Below are 19,422 nucleotides of genomic sequence, written 5' to 3' on the forward strand. Positions count from 1 at the left end.
CAAAATGAATGAACTCTCTAATCAACATTTTCCCTGTACTTTTAACTTTAATTGCTCTCAGATTAATTTTGCTTTTTGGTAGGTACTACTGCTGTAGTCTTCAACCTGGGAGCATAACATTTTTCTGTTTTGTTTTACAAATTTTCTAGTGCCATGTAATGTAATTACTACACTGCCCCTAGTCATCCTGTGGTTTCTGATAATTTCTTTTGAGCTCCTGTGTCCTTTTTTCCCTTGTAAAAGTTTTCTTCTTTTCAACAGGAACATCTGCCTTCATTATTTTCTTTAAATCTTTATACATTCTATATATGTCCTCTTTTAATCTCTTTGGAGTGGTATCTTGATTTTCTTAAATACTTGCCATTGCCATAAATAACTTCATAGACTATTATCTTAGTTACCACCTGTTGATTTGCCAAATCGCCATTTTCTCCATTCTTCACTCACTTCCAATTAAACCGTAAACTAACAAAAACTTCCCAACTACAAACTAACAAAAACCTCCCATCAGGTGTAGGTTTTCTAGACTGCAATACAAGTTGCCCGGGCTTTGTCATATCTGTTGATAAATGGTTTGATTTCTTTTCTCATTTATGGTATTAGTATTAACTCTTACAGATAAGATATTATGGTCCTGCAGCATACTGTGTTATTTTGACCATATTGTATTTGCCTTAGTCTATTACCTATACTTTGTTGAATTGTAAGAGCTGTTTTTTAAGATCCCAGAGAAGAAACGTTATTTACGTCTTTTTTGGTAGGTGAGCCATCTTCCAACTTCCTGCGATCTACAAATCCATGCATCTTGCAGCATGGTCTTAATCTGGACCATAATATGTAGTGTGAAAAAGATTGAATCTAACACTGATTTTTCTTGTACTCTACTTATCACTGCCTTCTTACCCTGCCAACTTCCATTTACTACTGGTCATGACCTTGCTCACAAAACCAATTTTACTTTTCTATTTAGTCTTTCACCAGTAATGCCAAAATTTTGCCCAGGGTTATAGGCAGAATAATATTTGTCCCTGTAAATTAAATTGTATTCTTGTATAACTGATTTCTCTCCCACTCTGGTCCATTTTGTATACTACTATGAGGCTGACCTTAAATGTTACCTTTCTCATGTCACTGTTGTGCTGCCTTTTTAGTGTCCCTTGAAGCATGTTCAGGTTTCTTATTTTAATACCCAAAGCCCTTTAGAACTTTGCTCTGATCTAATCTATCCAACTACAACTCCTGTACCTTTCATCTATGTTCTCTTCCCATGGTTTATCATGCAGACCGTACATATTTGATTCAGGCAGCTATACTTATTCAAAACAACCGTGACATATTTTACCCTCGTAAAATTATATGATATGTGCAGGTAAAGCTAATATATGGTGATAAAAATCAGAGCAAATATTGCCTCTAAGTGGTGGAGGCAAGAGGGATCTTACAGGGGGTGATGGACAGTTTCAATGTCTTGCTTGTGGTAGTACTTACATGGTTGTAGGTACTTGTCAAAATTCATCAAATGTATGCATAAGATCTATACTTTACAGTATTTGTAAATTGATATACACACAGAGAGAGCAAGCAAGTGAGCACATATGTGTGTGCTAGGAGTTAATAAATCTAGATTTTAGTGTTCTCCAACCAGTCATTATGCAGCCTTTTCAATGTAATATTTTCAGAGGCTGAACTTAAGTTCTAATTTTTCCATGAGTCTTCCCCAACTCTTCTATTTCACAGAGACCATAGATTTATTTTTTTAATTATATAATCTACATATTATCTCACATGATAGGGTCCTACCTTCAGCAAGAAGCCTTTTGCTTCTTTTGGGTCCCTTTAAACTGATTGGTTTTTGATAATTTCTTCAACTTTTGAACAGCTCAACTTTTTCTTTTTTTTTAAAGATTTTATTTATTTATTTGACAGAGAGAGAGAGACAGCGAGAGAGGGAACACAAGCAGGGGGAGTGAGAGAGGGAAAAGCAAGCTTTCTGCCAAGCCTGGAGCCCAGTGCTGGGCTTGATCCCATGACCTTGGGATCATGACCTGAGCCAAAGGCAGACGTTTAGCCAGCTGAGCCACCCAGGCACCCCTATAATAGTGAATTAAAGCTGTTATTCCCAGGTTGTTAGGATCTTAGGAAATAATTTTTGTAGCATCGGCTTTAGTCATTTTTGAGAAGTAATAAACTGGAGTTGGGTCTTAGTTAATGGGAATGCCTGAGACAAGAAGTGTTAGGTTTTGAGAGGAATAAGGGATATTGTAATTAAAAATGTTAGATAAAAAGAAAGGAGATCTCAAAGTATTTTCAAAAACTGTGAAGGGTCAGAAATTTTACCCTACTTATACGCTAACAAGTCAGCTTGCCAAAGTTGCAGGGATGCTTATATGACAAGACTCCTGGGTCAAAGACAAAGAACTCTTGTTATTCACAGTACAGCCAGCAGTGTGAGTTTCATGTTCATACTGCTTTCCCGTACCTTCCAACTCCCGCAGGACAACACCAAGGTGAGTTCAGGTGGATGCTATGCACACAGTGGGTTTGTGTTACTGCTGAGGACCCAAGTTTTAGGGAACCCAAATCTTTTATAATGAAATGAAATGAACACTCTGTAGGGAAATGTAATCTATCGTCACACTTATCCTCTGCTCTGAAGGGAGACACTGTGTCTTTCAAGTCTGTTGACTATAAAAACAGTCTTGAAAAGATAGTTCAGAACGAAGGACTCCCGCAGGACAGCACCAAGGTGAGTTCAGGTGGATGCTATGCAAACAGTGGGTTTGTGTTACTGCTGAGGACCCAAGTTTTAGGGAACCCAAATCTTTTATAATGAAATGAAATGAACACTCTGTAGGGAAATGTAATCTATCGTCACACTTATCCTCTGCTCTGAAGGGAGACACTGTGTCTTTCAAGTCTGTTGACTATAAAAACAGTCTTGAAAAGATAGTTCAGAACGAAGGTCGTCAATGCTTGTGCTCACAAAGTGTGCAGAAATGTGAGAAACCCACAGAGAATTGCCTCTAAATAAGTTTGTGCAACCACTAGGGAATAGTCTTGCACAAAGGTGTACCAGAGATATTTGAATTACCTAGTGCTAATTTTAACCTATGGCATCTCCAAACTCTTCTGGGGAAATTAAGTCAACACAACGCAGGTAAATGTTGATTATGAGAATTGAAATCAGCAGATATTCTATGTCCACTGAATGACCAACACCATTGGAAACATGAAAGGGAAGGTACAACACATCCCTTTCATTTTACCCAATACATATAGTTCACACAGAGCCCCACTGGACTGCTTGTAGCCACCCTACCTCCTTAATACTATCTCTGATCTAATTTCAGGATGAAATGTTAGAAAGTTGCCTCTGAATTTTTACTTCCCAGACATGCCCATATATTACCATTTAGGGCCTAAAAACATTACCAATTTTTTCCTTGATACTCTTTCACTGAGTAAAATAAGTATTATAAGAAAACACAGTTTTCTGTGCAATTCAATAAAACTATTTTCCTTTTCAATGAAAAAAAGACACATTTTGTCCCTGAGTTTGACCTCATAGACCAAAAAACAGAAAATAAAAACATCTACTCATTACAGATCACATCTAAGTAAGAATTAATGGTTCTGTGAACTTGCAAATTCTAAGTGAATTATCAATCTCACACAATTCAGTCACATACCAGATTTCACTGAAATTCATTTAAAATGAAGAATAACATCTTTCAAATGATCATGTTGGCTTCCATTTTGTTTTAGGAAGAGTAACTGAAATATGAAATTGTTCTAAGAGGTATTTGTAAAACCTTCATTCCTTCAAGTTACGTATTTAATGAAAACTTCTCAATTCTTTTGAAAAGTTATGAAGCAAATGATAAAGTAGTAGTGGACTGAAACCTATATTACTTTCCTTTAATACATCTGTGATATTTACAAAGACCTGGCCCTTTTTTTTTTTTTAATGGAACCATCTAACACATGCCTTCTCAGCAGGGACAGTATCACCCCATGGGGATGAATATTGGTTCTTGGGGAGGTAGGCAGAGAAAAATCTTGGATATTACAATTGTTAATGGCCATCCAAAGGGCCACACTATATTAACAGATTATACAGTACATCTATTGTATTAAATTTTAATGGTAGGACAATTAGGAAAAAAGTGTCTAAAAAGGCTCCTCAGCAGGAGGGGGAAACTAATGAAAAAAAATGGTTTAGAAAAAGTGATCTAGCATAATATTTTGACGAGTGTTGTGTTCAGATGGCAACCATTAATTAAAGGGATTTATTTTTAATTCCTCTCTATATCATATTTGTTCCATTTTTAATATTTATACAGTATTATTACATTGAAGAATGTTAATGAAATGACATCCATGTCATTGTTATAATTTTTAATGTCTTAAAATTTAATAATTGCTTATTATTTATGTAAAATAATAAATACATACTGTTTTGTAGTCTTTTTTTACTTTTATACATATATTTATTTTTCTCTGTAGTCTTTATGATGACTATTTTTGTAAGGATACATGAAATTCAGTTATACTGTGGTTCTCTTCTGGTTGTATTTCTATCTCTCTAAAAATTACTTTCATGTTTCAATGTAATTCTGCTTCTACTGATTGTCTATTAAAAATTGGGATCCTCAGGGCACCTGGGTGGCTTAGTCGGTTAAACATCTGCCTTCAGCTCAGGTCATGATCCCAGGGTCCTGGGATGGAGTCTCACATCAGACTCCCTTCTCAGCTGGGAGTCTTCTCCCTCTGCCTCTCCCCCCTACTTGTGATCTCTCTCTCTCTCTCTCTCTCTCAAATAAATAAATAAAATCTTTTAAAAAATAAAATAAAAATTGGGGTCCTCAGGAATTGCATCCTATAATGTCTTCTCTTTTCATATGGTATATCTGGGTGATCTCACCCATCTTACAATAGTACCCAAATCTTTAGCTTCAGCCCAGACTTCACTCCTGGGTTCCAGACTCGTATTTCTAACTGCTTACTAGATATGTCTACTTAAATATTCCTCAAAAAATAATCATATTTTCTCATACCTGTTTATCCCTGGTGATCTAGACTCCTTCCCTCACCCTTGATCTCGCCCCCTCTGCCAGGTCTTATTAACTATATTAAGACCTTCAAAGTATCCACCCTCTCCATTTGTTCTTCTATCCTTTTAGTTCACTTCTTTATCTCTTAGACAATTACGCTATACTCCTAGCCATTTTTCTGCCTTCTGTTACACCGTACTCTGAGTCATTCTCCACAGTGCTGTCCAGCAAGTCTTTCTAAAATGAAAGTCTAATCAAGTCATTTTCTATTTCTTATAGCTGTGTTTCCCAATACAGTAGCCACTAGCCGCATACAGGTAATGAGCACTTGAAATGTAGTTAGTCTAAGTGAAATGTGCTAAAATAAAAACACGCTGGATTTCTGAGACCTAATCTGATAAAAAGACTTTAAAAATAAATATTTTTGTATATACTGAGTTAAACATTTACTTAATATATGAAAATTGATTTCATCTGTTTTTATTTTTTTTAAATATGACTCCTAGGAAGTTTAAAGTTATTTACGCAGCTGACATTTTTGGCCTACATTATATATCTATTGAGAGTGTTGAGCATTATAGAATAATGCTCAAACCCATATCATAGAATTATGATCTTTTATCATTTGGTCACCATATGCCTCATCCATTTTGTCTTCTGTTAGCTGCATGCAAAGAGGGCTGGTCTTGGTGTCACATTGACATGGGTTCATACCTGGGCCCCTCCACATGCTAGCTGTGTGATCTGGAACAAGATGCTTAAACTGTAAGTTTCAGTATCCTCAGCTGAAAAACAGAAATGATACCTATATCAATGTGTAGTTGGATTAAAAGATACAACAAATGTAAAGTGCTTACTGCCTAAAATTTAATTCTCCCACGTACATTCTAGCCATGCCAAACTACTTTCAGTTCCTCTTTTCTTTGTACTGTAGAGAGCAGGTGATGGTGCAGATGTGTCTGCAGCTTTGATATTCCTAAATGTTTATAATCCCCCTTCCCTGGTTAGTCATTGGGGCTCCACTTCCCTTTGATTTATCCTGTTTTTACCAAATTGTGGACCTGAGAACCTCTGTACTCCCTTTGTTTTTATTTAATATCATGTCCTAGAGAATTCATTTTAAAAGAACAAATGATTGATATAACATTGTAAAAAATCTCAAGTCAAATAAAGGGCATAATCAAAAAAGGTTTTAGCTTGTTCTTGCCCTGTAAGAGAATATTTGTGGGGGTGTGTGTGATATGATACCCCATAGTCGTTCTTTAAACAAAGTAGGATTTAAATTTAACTTCAGAATAGCATCGGAAACAGTTTTTTTCTCCCTTGCTCCTGCCTTCTTCTTCTCTTAACCCTTCTGCTTACAAATGTCCTCTACCCCAGGCCCACACATTTAGCAACCACTCAAATTAACCACTTAATTAGAGTACTTTTATCATCAGCTAAACCAGATGGGAAGATGGGTCTCAGCTCTCTGTGGATTATCCACAGTATAGTAGCATTTCTGACAATAAATACCTTGAGACAAATGTTCTAACAAATCTTAAAAGTGTTTTTGATGGCCAGAATTGTCAAAGATAAGAGTAGGGTAAAATGTTTTAAATGCATTTGCATTAGGAATTTCCATGTACATCTTTTGAATACTCTGCTCATGGAATCTTAACAGTTCTTTCCCATAGGAAAAATTTAGAAACACAACAGCATTCTAAAAGGGATGATGAAAAAAAATTTTTTAAAAAGTGATGATGAGACTCTGGTTAATGTCTCTCAAATGTAAAATGCACCCTTTCAAATGATGTGGTCACCTTTTCCTTCTACAATGTCAGCATCTTGAAATTGGTAAAGGATATGGATTAGGTAGGAATTGAATGCAAATGTGTTTTTGCAAATAGTGTCTTTTGAGATAATCACAGATGATGGTTGAATGCTGAAGGTATTAATACAATCAGTATTTAACCTTGTATAACTCTGCTTCATCAAATCACGCCCTGCACATTGATTGCATTAAGCCAGGTCATTGGTTTCTTGCTTAGGAATATCTTAGAAGAATCTTAACAGGAAGGCCCAGTAGCTGATCAGCTACTGTTTATTTGCATACTGAGTGTGTCATCAATAATACAAAAGACAAGGTCCTTAAGTTGAAAGAACAGCGGGATTGGCATGAATTTTGCTTAATGGTGCATAATAAGCAAAGTAGTCTGTGGTGCCAGAAAGTGACAGGATCCATTATGTTTAAACAGATATATGTCTTTAATTTAGGGATATTATGTAACTCTGACCGGAGCTTTCCCCTTTATTTTCCTGTAGTTTAACTTTAATTGCTCTAAGATTAATTCTGATTTCTCCCTCCCTCCAGAGGGTGATGAGACTGGTGTGATGGATAATCTTCTAGAAGCCCTACAATCAGGTGCAGCATTCCGAGACCGCAGAAAGCGAATTCCAAGGAATCCAGGTAAAACTCCTTCTGGTTTACATGGTATTATAAAATGTGAATGTTCCAGTTTACATGTTATTATAAAATGTGAATGTTCATAGCCAACTACTACCCCCAAAAAACCTTCCCCGTGTATTTTTTTCAATAGTCGATCTCAGTTCATGTATTAAGAAGTCTCAACAGGCTTCTATGTCTATGTGAGCACAAGTTTCAACCTGGTAAACGTATCTTCAAATAACTGTGGACTCCGCAAAAAAATTTCAGAAATAAGTACTCCTGCTGCATTTAATATTAAATATTTTAATTGTTGTTTTATGTGCATGTGGTTTGGGTGGAACATGTTTTAAAACCATAAATGTAATTAAATCATTAAAGGTAATTGGCCCTAGGGATGTCACTTTAGCTATTTACAGGTAAGGAAACTGAAATAATGCTTCTTTCTAGAAGTCATTTTGGCTTTGTAGTACAATCCATATCCCATTCTCCGGATTACTAAAGAGAGGAGAGGCACAGTGGTATTAGAAAATGGTCTGTCTTTTCTCTTCATGCCCTATGGCTGAGGTAAATAATAGTTCCTCTCGGAATAATCCAGGTAGGTGAGCTATCTATATCCTTTAAGAAAATTTCTGTATTTTTAGTTTATCTCTTCTACAAAGAAGAGGAACAAATTAGGTGTATTGATTTTAAAAGCCCTCTTCATAGGCCATGGAGCTATATGGAGGAGTAAATGAAAAAGGGAAAATTAGTAGAAATATGTAAATTCTACTTAATTTAGATTAAGATTTACCTTGACTAGCCTACAATTCAAAAAATGTTCTGTATTTGGACTGGAAACTAACATATATCATCAGGATAGGATGTGGTGGCTCTTAAAACAGTTGTACTCCAACAAACCAGTGAAAGAAATGGAGCCCAGTAAAGTTGTCCAGGAAAGCTTTTGACAGTGGTGAAATTCATGTAAGTTATGTTCATCTTTTTTACATTTGGGTGAATTTTGGTGGATATGAAGACATTGGAGATGGCCTACAAAAAGAATGGAAGACTGGAAGAAAGTAAAGTAAAATCTCTATTTGTATATTCATATTAATTTTTAAGGTAGTGCTGCATAGCAAAATATTAGGAGCACTACTAATTTGTAACTATGAAGCAGCCGTCTCATCTACCCTCAGTCTTTATCTGTAAAACAAGAATGTTTTACCATGCTATCAGAGACCCCTTCCACCTCCTGTGGAAAATAGAAACTTTCACTGTTCTTTCTTGAACTATCATAGTATTAACAGTGAAAAGCAAACTGAAATAATTTTTCTGTCAATTCAGTTCTCTGTTAAGCAGCTGATAAGTATAAGCATGTTATTCTGTACCATAAAAGAACTGCCATCATCTTTCTAGGAGTTTATTTTTAAAATACATTTGCTAAGGCCCATGTCTGATTAGGCTCATAACTCATACTGCCTCTAGAATGGTTGTACTGAGATCATCTAATGGGGTTTCTGTTAGTTTGGTACTCAAGGGAATATAGTGTCATCAACTGTGAAACACCAAGAGTAGATTCACAAACCGCATAATTTTATAGTACTGATCCCAAGTAATCTAAATTGGGACCTCCTTTAGTTTGTAGCTGGAGTACCTCCATGAACGCACAGGATCAAAAATATCAGCCCATGTAGTTCTGGCAGTCATTCCAAGTGACAGTGACCAATGCAAATGCCCAGCAGTATAAAGAAACTAGAAGCAGATGGTGGTGATGACTGATAAAGCATCTTGAGCATCAAAGTTCAAGCGAGGGAGAGGAGAGGCAGGCATAGAGTTGAGAAGTCTGCCAAAAACACTCCTGTTTGCTCGCCTCTTTCTAAAAGCAATAGAACTGGGGATTTTCCTGTATTTCTTCCTTGTTTCTGACTTTCCTAACTAGATCATCTTTTTCTGTGGGCCTCTTTTTGTTTTCACTTTCCTAGGTATTTCGTTCTTCTTCAATGCCCCATGGACTTTATATTTTTATACTTTCCCTGTTCAACACCAGCATCCTTGCTCCTTTCCGATAACCTCCACTTCTACATGATGATAGAAGCAGAAAAATCAAATTATAAAGAAGACTATTTTTATCAAGTTATATAAAGTAAGAGTTAACAGCCAAAAAAAATCTGAAATGCAGTGAGCCACAAACAGCAAAGATATACTGCTCTGCTTGTCATCTCCATTATTATCACCTACAGATGGAGATCATGGTATATAAAATATAGAGCTCTACAATTGTGCTTTTAATTGCAGTGTTTTCAATTCCATATTTAAACAAAGTGAGGTGATTATTTATATTCTTCATTAGAAAATAAAAATGTAAAAAAAAAAGAAAAGAAAAATGTTAGTAAATAGTATGATTAGTTACCTAAATTATAAAACTTTCACACTGATTCTATGTCCCCTCCCCAGGATCTACCAAATAAGGCAAATCAGAGCTCCCAAATACTGCCTGTAGCCCAAATACTGAGGGTGTTGTTTCAACTAAGGCCTCCAAAAGGCATTTCAAGGGAGACTATTATATAAGGAGAGCTATTGAAAAATATATTGATAACTAGTGTAGCACAAGCTTCAACCAGTCAGAATGTACACAGGCAATAAGTAGCCACTATGGTGGTACTAATACAAACTGGCTCAATATCAACCCAGATTACAAGCTTTGTTAATACCAAACTCAGAGATTAGGAAATGAGCCCCTAAGCATTCATTAATTTATTGTACATCTGTTCCATGAAAGGCAGTATGCCACATGAAGGAAAAATGCGGAAATAATTATGATTTTTTAGTTATAAGACCCTTGTGTCTTGTGGGAAAGGTAAACAGACAGAAAGATTACAGAATAAGGAAGAAAATAATACCTATTATACAAAAACTATTAATAATATACTTTGTGAGCTCAGAGGAAGGAAATATCATGTTTTATTGGGTATATCAGAAAAAGAATAATTGAAGAAAAGGTTTTGAAGGATGAATATGGATTTCAGCAATTGGAATTGGAAGTAGGGATGGTGGGTAAATGAAATCTCATTAAGAAAAATACAGAAGTAAGAAAGTGTGAAGCATTTTGGGAGCATGGCCAATAGTCCACCTAGTAAGAAAGTAAGCTATATAAAGTGTAGAAGTATGGAGATAATTCTGGAAAAGTAGGGGATGAACACTGGGTCTTATATGCAACTGATGAATCACTAAATTCTATCCCTGAAACTAATAATACACTATATGTTAACTAAACTGAATTTAAGGGCGCCTGGATGGCTCAGTAGATTAAGCATCTGCCTTCAGCTCAGGTCATGATCCCAGCCCTTGGATGGAGTCCCACATTGGGCTCCTCACTCAGGCGGGAGCCTGCTTCACCTTTACCCTCTGCCTGCCGCTCCCATTGCTTGTGCTCTCTGTCTCTCTCTGTCAAGTAAATAAATAAAATATTTAAAAAACTAAAAAAAATAAACTGAATTTAAATACTCTTTTTTTTAAAGTAGGTTGGTGCCACATCATAAGAGTGCTTAAATAAGAGACTAAGGTGTTAATGTATAACTCTTTAGGCCACAGGGATTTATTGAAGGTTTTTAAGCAATGGGGGAACATGATCAAAGCTACATATTAAGACATTTAATCTATGGAATGTGAGTGATGAATTAGGATTCTACTGTCATATTCTGAGTCAAAGGAGATAATTTAGATGAAGAGGAGGAGGGGTAGCCAGGAGTCAAAGATAATCCTAGGGTTTTGAATTTGATTAGGTAGAAGGACAGTTGGGTTATGACAGAAAACAATTAAGATCTGGAAAAGGAGTGGTGATGGAAGATTAAGTAAGTTTTGAGAAAGTGCCACTGAAAGTGGCAGCAGAGCATTGAGGTCAAGAGGTCTAGAAGTTTCAGGGGAGGAGTCAAGATGGCGGATAAGTAGCAGGCTGAGACGACATCAGGAAGCAGGAGATCAGCTAGATAGCTTAGCTAAACATTGCGAACATTTACAAATCCAATGGGAAATCAACGAAAAGATCAACAATTCTAGAAACAGAAAATTGACCACTTTCTGAAAGGTAGGACCTGCGGAGAAGTGAGTTCGAAGCGACGGGAAGATAGACCAAGGGGGGAGGGGCCAGCTCCCGGCAAGCGTTGGAGCAACGGAGCACAAAATCAGGACTTTTAAAAGTCTGCTCCACTGAGGGACATCGCTCCAGAGACTAAACTGGGGTGAAGCCCACTCAGGGTCAGCGTAACCCCAGGTCCCGCGGGATCACAGAAGGACTGGGGGTGTCTGAGTGTTGCAGAGCTCGCAGGTATTAGAGCAGGGAAGCCGGCTACAGAGACAGAGCCGAGGAGTGAGCTCTCCGCTTGGGGTTACCTTGAACCAGTCACAGGCTGGGTGAGCACGGAGTGCGACCGGAGGCCACGGAGATGGAAGCGACCGAGCGCTATTCTCCAAGCACAAGCAACCGGGCGCTTTTCTCCAAATGCGACCAGAGGCCAGGGAGACGGGAGCAATTCTGTGCTTTTCTCTGAGGGGGCACTGAGGAGCGGGACCCCGAGCTCTCGGCTCCTCCGGGCTGGAGATCGGGAGGCCGCCATTATCATTCCCACCCTCCGGAACTCTACAGAAAGTGTTCAGGGAACAAAAGCTCCCGAAAGGGAACCCGATCGGATTAATTAGCCCGGCTCCTGATAAGGGCGGGGCAGTTCCGCCTCGGGCAGGAACACTTGAGAATCACCTACAACAGGCCCCTGCCCCAGAAGATCAGCAAGAAACCCAGCCAAGACCAACTTCACTTACCAAAGAGAACAGCGGAATTCCAGAGGAGGAGAAAACAAAGCAAGGAATTCATGGCTTTCTCCCCATGATCCTTTAGTCTTGCAGTTAATATTATTTTTTTCTTTTTTCTACTGCTAAACTTTTTTTTTAACTTTTACCCTTTCCTCTTTTAACTTTTTTTTAAACTAGTTTATCTTGACAATACCTTACCAAAAATAATAATAATAATCTTTTTTTGAACCTTCATTATTATAGTCATATTTTATACTCCATTGTATCTAACTATATTTTTTGTATATACATATATTTTCTTTTTTAAATATTTTTTTCCTTATTTGTTTTCTTTTCTTTTTTTTTTCTAGTTTATCCCCTTTCTCCCTCCCACGATTTGAGGTCTCTTCTGATTTGATTAAAGCACATTTCCCTGGGGTCTTTGCCACCCTTTTAACATTTTATTTGCTCCTTTATATATTTTTATCTGGACAAAGTGACAAGGTGGAAAAACTCACCACGAAAGAAGAACAAGAAGTAGTACCAAAGGCTAGGGACCTAATCAATACGGGCATTGGTAATATGACAGACCTAGAGTTCAGAATGACGATTGTCAAGGTTCTAGCTGGGCTCGAAAAAGGCATGGAAGATATTAGAGAAACCCTCTCCAGAGAGATAAAAGCCCTTTCCGGAGAAATAAAGGAACTAAAATCTAACCAAATTGAAATAAAAAAGCTATTAATGAGGTGCAATCAAAAATGGAAGCTCTCACTGCAAGGATAAATGAGGCAGAAGAAAGAATTAGTGACATAGAAGACCAAATGACAGAGAATAAAGAAGCTGAGCAACAGAGAGACAAACAAATACTGGACCATGAGGAGAGAATTCAAGAGATAAGTGACACCATAAGATGACACAACATTAGAATAATTGGGATTCCAGAAGAAGAAGAGAGAGAGAGGGGAGCAGAAGGTATATTGGAGAGAATTATTGGAGAGAATTTCCCTAATGTGGCAAAGGGAACAAATATCAAAATCCAGGAGATGCTAAGAATGCCCCTCAAAATCAATAAAAATAGGTCCACACCTCATCACCTGATAGTAAATTTTACAAGTCTTAGCGACAAAGAGAAAATCCTGAAAGCAGCCCAAGAAAAGTCTGTAACAAACAAGGGTAAAAACATTAGATTGGCAGCAGCCTTATCAACAGAGACCTGGCAGGCCAGAAAGAACTAGCATTTAACTAGATTTAAAGTGAGGGGGTGGAAAACAATGTACCATGCTAATAGACATCAGAAGAAAGGTGGGGTGGCAATCCTTATATCAGATCAATTAGATTTTAAGCCAAAGACTATAATAAGAGATGAGGAAGGACGCTGTATCATACTCAAAGGGTCTATCCAACAAGAAGATCTAACAATTTTTAATATCTATGCCCCTAACATGGGAGCAGCCAACTATATAAACCAATTAATAACAAAATCAAAGAAATACATCAACGGTAATACAATAATAGCAGGGGACTTTAACACTCCCCTCACAGAAATGGACAGATCATCCAAGCAAAAGATCAACAAGGAAATAAAGGCCTTAAATGACACACTGGACCAGATGGACATCACAGATATATCCAGCACATTTCATCCCAAAGCAACAGAATACACATTCTTCTCTAGTGCACATGGAACATTCTCCAGAATAGATCATATCCTTGGTCATAAAACAGGTTTCAAGCGGTATCGAAAGATTGGGATCATTCCCTGCATATTTTCAGACCACAGTGCTCTGAAGCTAGAACTCAATCACAAGAGGAAAGTTGGAAAGAACCGAAATTCATGGAGACTAAAGAGCATCCTTCTAAAGAATGAATGGGTCAACCAGGAAATTAAAGAAGAATTGAAAAAATTCATGGAAACAAATGATAATGAAAACAAAACAATTCAAAATCTGTGGGACACAGCAAAGGCAGTCCTGAGAGGAAAATATATAGCCATACAAGCCTTTCTCAAGAAACAAGAAAGGTCTCAAATACACAACATAACCCTACACCTAAAGGAGCTGGAGAAAGAACAACAAAGAAAGCCTAAACCCAGCAGGAGAAGAGAAATCATAAAGATCAGAGCAGAAATCAATGAAAGAGAAACCAAAAAAACAATAGAACAAATCAACGAAACTAGGAGCTGGTTCTTTGAAACAATTAATAAGGTTGATAAACCCCTGGCCAGACTTATCAAAAAGCAAAGAGAAAGGATGCAAATAAATAAAATCATGAGTGAAAGAGGAGAGATCACAACCAACACCAAAGAAACACAAACAATTATAAGAACATATTATGAGCAACTCTACGCCAACAAATTTGACAATCTGGAAGAAATGGATGCATTCCTAGAGACATGTAAACTACCACAACTGAACCAGGAAGAAATAGAAAATCTGAACAGACCCATAACCAGTAAGGAGATTGAAACAGTCATCAAAAATCTCCAAACAAACAAAAGCCCAGGGCCAGACAGCTTCCCAGGGGAATTCGACCAAACATTTAAAGAAGAATTAATTCCTTCTCCTGAAACTGTTCCAAAAAAATAGAAATGGAAGGAAAACTTCCAAACTCATTCTATGAGGCCAGCATCTCCTTGACCTCAAAACCAGACAAGGATCCCACCAAAAAAGAGAATTACAGACCAATATCCTTGATGAACACAGATGCGAAAATTCTCTCCAAAATACTAGCCAATAGGATCCAACAGTACATTAAAAGGATTATTCACCACGACCAAGTGGGATTTATTCCAGGGCTGCAAGGTTGGTTCAACATCCGCAAATCCATCAATGTGATACAATACATTAATAAAAGAAAGAAGAAGAAGCATATGATACTCTCAATAGATGCTGAAAAAGCATTTGACAAAGTGCAGCATCCCTTCCTGATCAAAACTCTTCAAAGTGTAGGGATAGAGGGTACATACCTCAATATCATCAAAGCCATCTATGAAAAACCCACCACAAATATCATTCTCAATGGAGAAAAACTGGAAGCTTTTCCTCTAAGGTCAGGAACACGGCAGGGATGTCCATTATCACCACTGCTATTCAACATAGTACTAGAAGTCCTAGTCTCAGCAATCAGACAACAAAAAGAAAATAAAGGCATCCAAATCGGCAAAGAAGAAGTCAAACTATCACTCTTCGCAGATGATATGGTACTATATGTGGAAAACCCAAAAGACTCCACTCCAAATCTGCTAGAACTTGTACAGGAATTCACAAAAGTGTCAGAATATAAAATCAATGCACAGAAATCCGTTGCACTTCTTTACACCAACAAGACAGAAGAAAGAGAAATTAAGGAGTCAATCCCATTTACAATTGCACCCAAAACCATAAGATACTTAGGAATAAACCTAACCAAAGAGGCAAAGAATCTATACTCAGAAAACTATAAAGTACTCATGAAAGAAATTGAGGAAGACACAAAGAAATGGAAAAATGTTCCATGCTCCTGGATTGGCAGAACAAATATTGTGAAAATGTCTATGCTACCTAAAGCAATCTACACATTTAATGCAATCCCTATCAAAATACCATCCATTTTTTTCAAAGAAATAGAACAAATAATCCTAAAAAGTCAAAGTTGGTGGCATCACAATTCCGGACTTCAAGCTCTATTACAAAGCTGTCATCATCAAGACAGTATGGTACTGGCACAAAAACAGACACATAGATCATTGGGACAGAATAGAGAGCCCAGAAATAGACCCTCAACTCTATCGTCAGCTAATTTTCGACAAAGCAGGAAAGAATGTCCAATGGAAAAAAGACAGCCTCTTCAACAAATGGTGTTGGGAACATTGGAAAGCCACATGCAGAAAAATGAAACTGGACCACTTCCTTACACCACACACGAAAATAGACTCAAAATGGATGAAGGACCTCAATGTGAGAAAGGAATCCAACAAAATCCTTGAGGAGAACACAGGCAGGAACCTCTTTGACCTCAGCCGCAGCAACTTCTTCCTAGGAACATCGCCAAAGGCAACAGAAGCAAGGGCAAAAATGAACTATTGGGATTTCATCAAGATCAAAAGCTTTTGCACAGCAAAGGAAACAGTTAACAAAACCAAAAGACAACTGACAGAATGCGAGAAGATATTTGTAAATGACATATCAGATAAAGGGCTAGTGTCTAAAATCTATAAAGAGCTTAGCAAACTCAACACCCAAAGAACAAATAATCCAATCAAGAAATGGGCAGAAGACATGAACAGACATTTCTGCAAAGAAGACATCCAGATGGCCAACAGACACATGAAAAAATGCTCCACATCACTCGGCATCAGGGAAATACAAATCAAAACCACAATGAGATACCACCTCACACCAGTCAGAATGGCTAAAATTAACAAGTCAGGAAATGACAGATGCTGGCAAGGATGCGGAAAAAGGGGAATCCTCCTCCACTGTTGATGGGAATGCAAGCTGGTGCAGCCACTCTGGAAAACAGTGTGGAGGTTCCTCAAAAAACTGAAAATAGAGCTACCCTATGACCCAGAGATTGCTCTGCTGGGTATATATCCTAAAGATACAAATGTGGTGCTCCGAAGGGGCACGTGCACCCGAATGTTTATGGAAGCAATGTCCACAATAGCCAAACTATGGAAAGAACCTAGATGTCTATCCATAGATGAATGGATAAAGAAGTGGTATATATATACAATGGAATACTATGCAGCCATCAAAAGAAATGAAATCTTGCCGTTTGCGACGATGTGGATGGGACTAGAGGGTATTATGCTTAGCGAAGTGAGTCAGTCAGAGAAAGACAACTATCATATGATCTCCCTGATATGAGGAAGTGGAGATGCAACATGGGGGGTTTGGGTCATAGGAAAAGAAAAAATGAAAGAAAATGGGATTGGGAGGGAGACAAACCATAAAAGACTCGATCTGAAAAAATAGACTGAGGGTTGCTGGGGGGAGTGAGGACGGGAGAGGGTGGTGGCGGTATGGACATTGGGTAGGGTATGTGCTATGATGAGTGCTGTGAAATGTGTAAACCTGGCGAGTCACAGACCTGTACCCCTGGGGATAAAAACACATTATATGTTTATTAAAAAATTAAAAAAAGAGGTCTAGAAGTTTCTTGAAAGTATAGGTGTAGATTTCATCACAAGATGGTTGAGTTTGTGAGATTTCTGGTTGTAATATGGAAATGGAAGGGATTATTAGAGTGATTATTCAGATAAAAGAGGTCCAAAAACAGAACTTTGAAAATGCCTTCACTTAGGGGCTAAAACTAAAACTAGCAAAGAAGATAGACAGGGAATAGTTGGGCAGGTGGGAGGAAAATCAAAACATTGTTCTGGGGCACCTCGGTGGCTCAGTAGGTTAAGCCTCTGCCTTCGGCTCAGCTCATGATCCCAGGGTCCTGGGATTTAGCCCCACATAGGGCTCTCTGCTCAGCAGGGAGCCTGCTTCCCCCCCGCCCCGTCTGCCTCTCCGCCTACTTGCGATCTCTCTCTCTGTCAAATAAATACATAAAATCTTTAAAAAAAAAAAAAAAACATTGTTCTAGGAGCAAAGAAAGAGGGAAGTATTAAGAAGGCAGAAAAGGTGGGCATTTTCAACAAGGACATATGCTGTGGTAGGATCAAAAAGGATAAAACCAATGATTTGCCATTTGGGAGTTTTCTATCAACTTTTTTTTTTAAAGATTTTATGTATTCATTTGACAGACAGAGATCACAAGTAGACAGAGAGCCAGGCAGAGAGAGAGGAAGGGAAGCAGGCTCCCTGCTGAGCAGAGAGCCCGATGTGGGGCTCCATCGCAGGACCCTGAGATCATGATCTGAGCCGAAGTCAGAGGCTTAACCCACTGAGCACCCAGGCACCCCCCTCTATCAACTTTTTAAGAGCATCTTTTCAATATTTGGATAGAACTGGGAGCCAGAATGCAGGAACTAAGCAGTGAGTAGGTTGTGAGGTTGCAGGGATTGATAACATTCATTCAGCAACTGAACAATTTTATTGACTGCTTCCTGGGTGTCATGTACTGATTTAGGTACTGAGGATGTACCACCAATCAGGACATTTGTTCCAAGGGGCTCACATACCTTTGGGGATGGGAAAACATGAATGTAAGCCATGATAAAATTGATGATCTGATTTTATATGTGTCATAATGAGATAGGAAACATGTACTTGTGCAGCACAGGAGTTTGAGTAACTTTCCTCATCCTTTCACCTTTCACTTATTAATCCCTAGAATATGGACTATGGTTTCTTAGCATTTGGTGAGTGAAAGGAACATCTCATTTTTCCTTAATAACCTAGTATGAGTCTACCACCTATGAGTTTTGCTGAATCTCTCTGGACCTTCTTTGTGACGGCCTTTGTTAGCTCTCAAGGTAATAAGTTCCATATGTTTACAATCTGCTTTGGAAAGTAATACACATAATTACTCCTGACTTTATCATTATAAGATCAAAGGTAATCTTTGGAAGAAAAAGAAGCACGTGGAATAAAACTTTGCAGAAGTGAAAACCACACTTAAAATATAAATACACAATGCCACATATGTTTCATTACTGAATATCATAGATACTCAGAACTTGCTTTTCCTCTCCCAGCCAACTTGACTTCTTCATTCTTTGCCCACTACAAGTAAATATAAACAGTCTTCTTAGCAATAGATAATCTAACTTTGCTATTTTGGCTATTACTAGATTTTGGCATATAGTTGCAGACATTTTTTAAAATGTACAGGAGAAGCATTACGAAGAAATGAAACCAGGAAACAGCATAAATGTAATTTTGTTGAGAACTACATGGGGCAACCAAGAAAACTAAATTTGAAAAAAACAGAAAAAACTCCAGGAGCACAAAATTGTAGTTTTATGGAACAGCAAGATAACAATATAAATGAGAAACTCTGTAGTCCTAAATATCCACAATAACCAAACTATAGAAAGAGCTGAGATGTCCATGGACAGATGAATGGATAAATAAGATGTGGTTCATATATACAATGGAATATTACTGAGCCATCAGAAAGAATGAATACCTAGCATTTAACATAGACATGGATGGAACTGGAGGGTTCTGAGTGAAATAAGTCCATCAGAGAAAGACAATTATCATATGGTTTCACTCATATGTGGAATATAAGAAACAGCACGGAGGA

At 37.7% G+C, this 19,422-nt stretch overlaps 1 protein-coding gene across 1 annotated transcript in view; it reads left to right on the forward strand.

The window, feature by feature from the left end:
- The window catches only part of DIAPH2 (diaphanous related formin 2), a 1,022,518-nt gene that overhangs the window by 854,065 nt on the left and 149,031 nt on the right, over positions 1 to 19,422 (forward strand). The window contains exon 26 of the mRNA XM_080794734.1: positions 7,408 to 7,503. Coding sequence (XP_080650860.1) covers positions 7,408 to 7,503 — 96 coding nt within the window. The remainder of the gene's footprint in view (positions 1 to 7,407; positions 7,504 to 19,422) is intronic.

This window comes from Martes martes, assembly GCF_963455335.1.
Source record: "Martes martes genome assembly, chromosome: X".
Lineage (NCBI taxonomy): Eukaryota > Metazoa > Chordata > Mammalia > Carnivora > Mustelidae > Martes > Martes martes.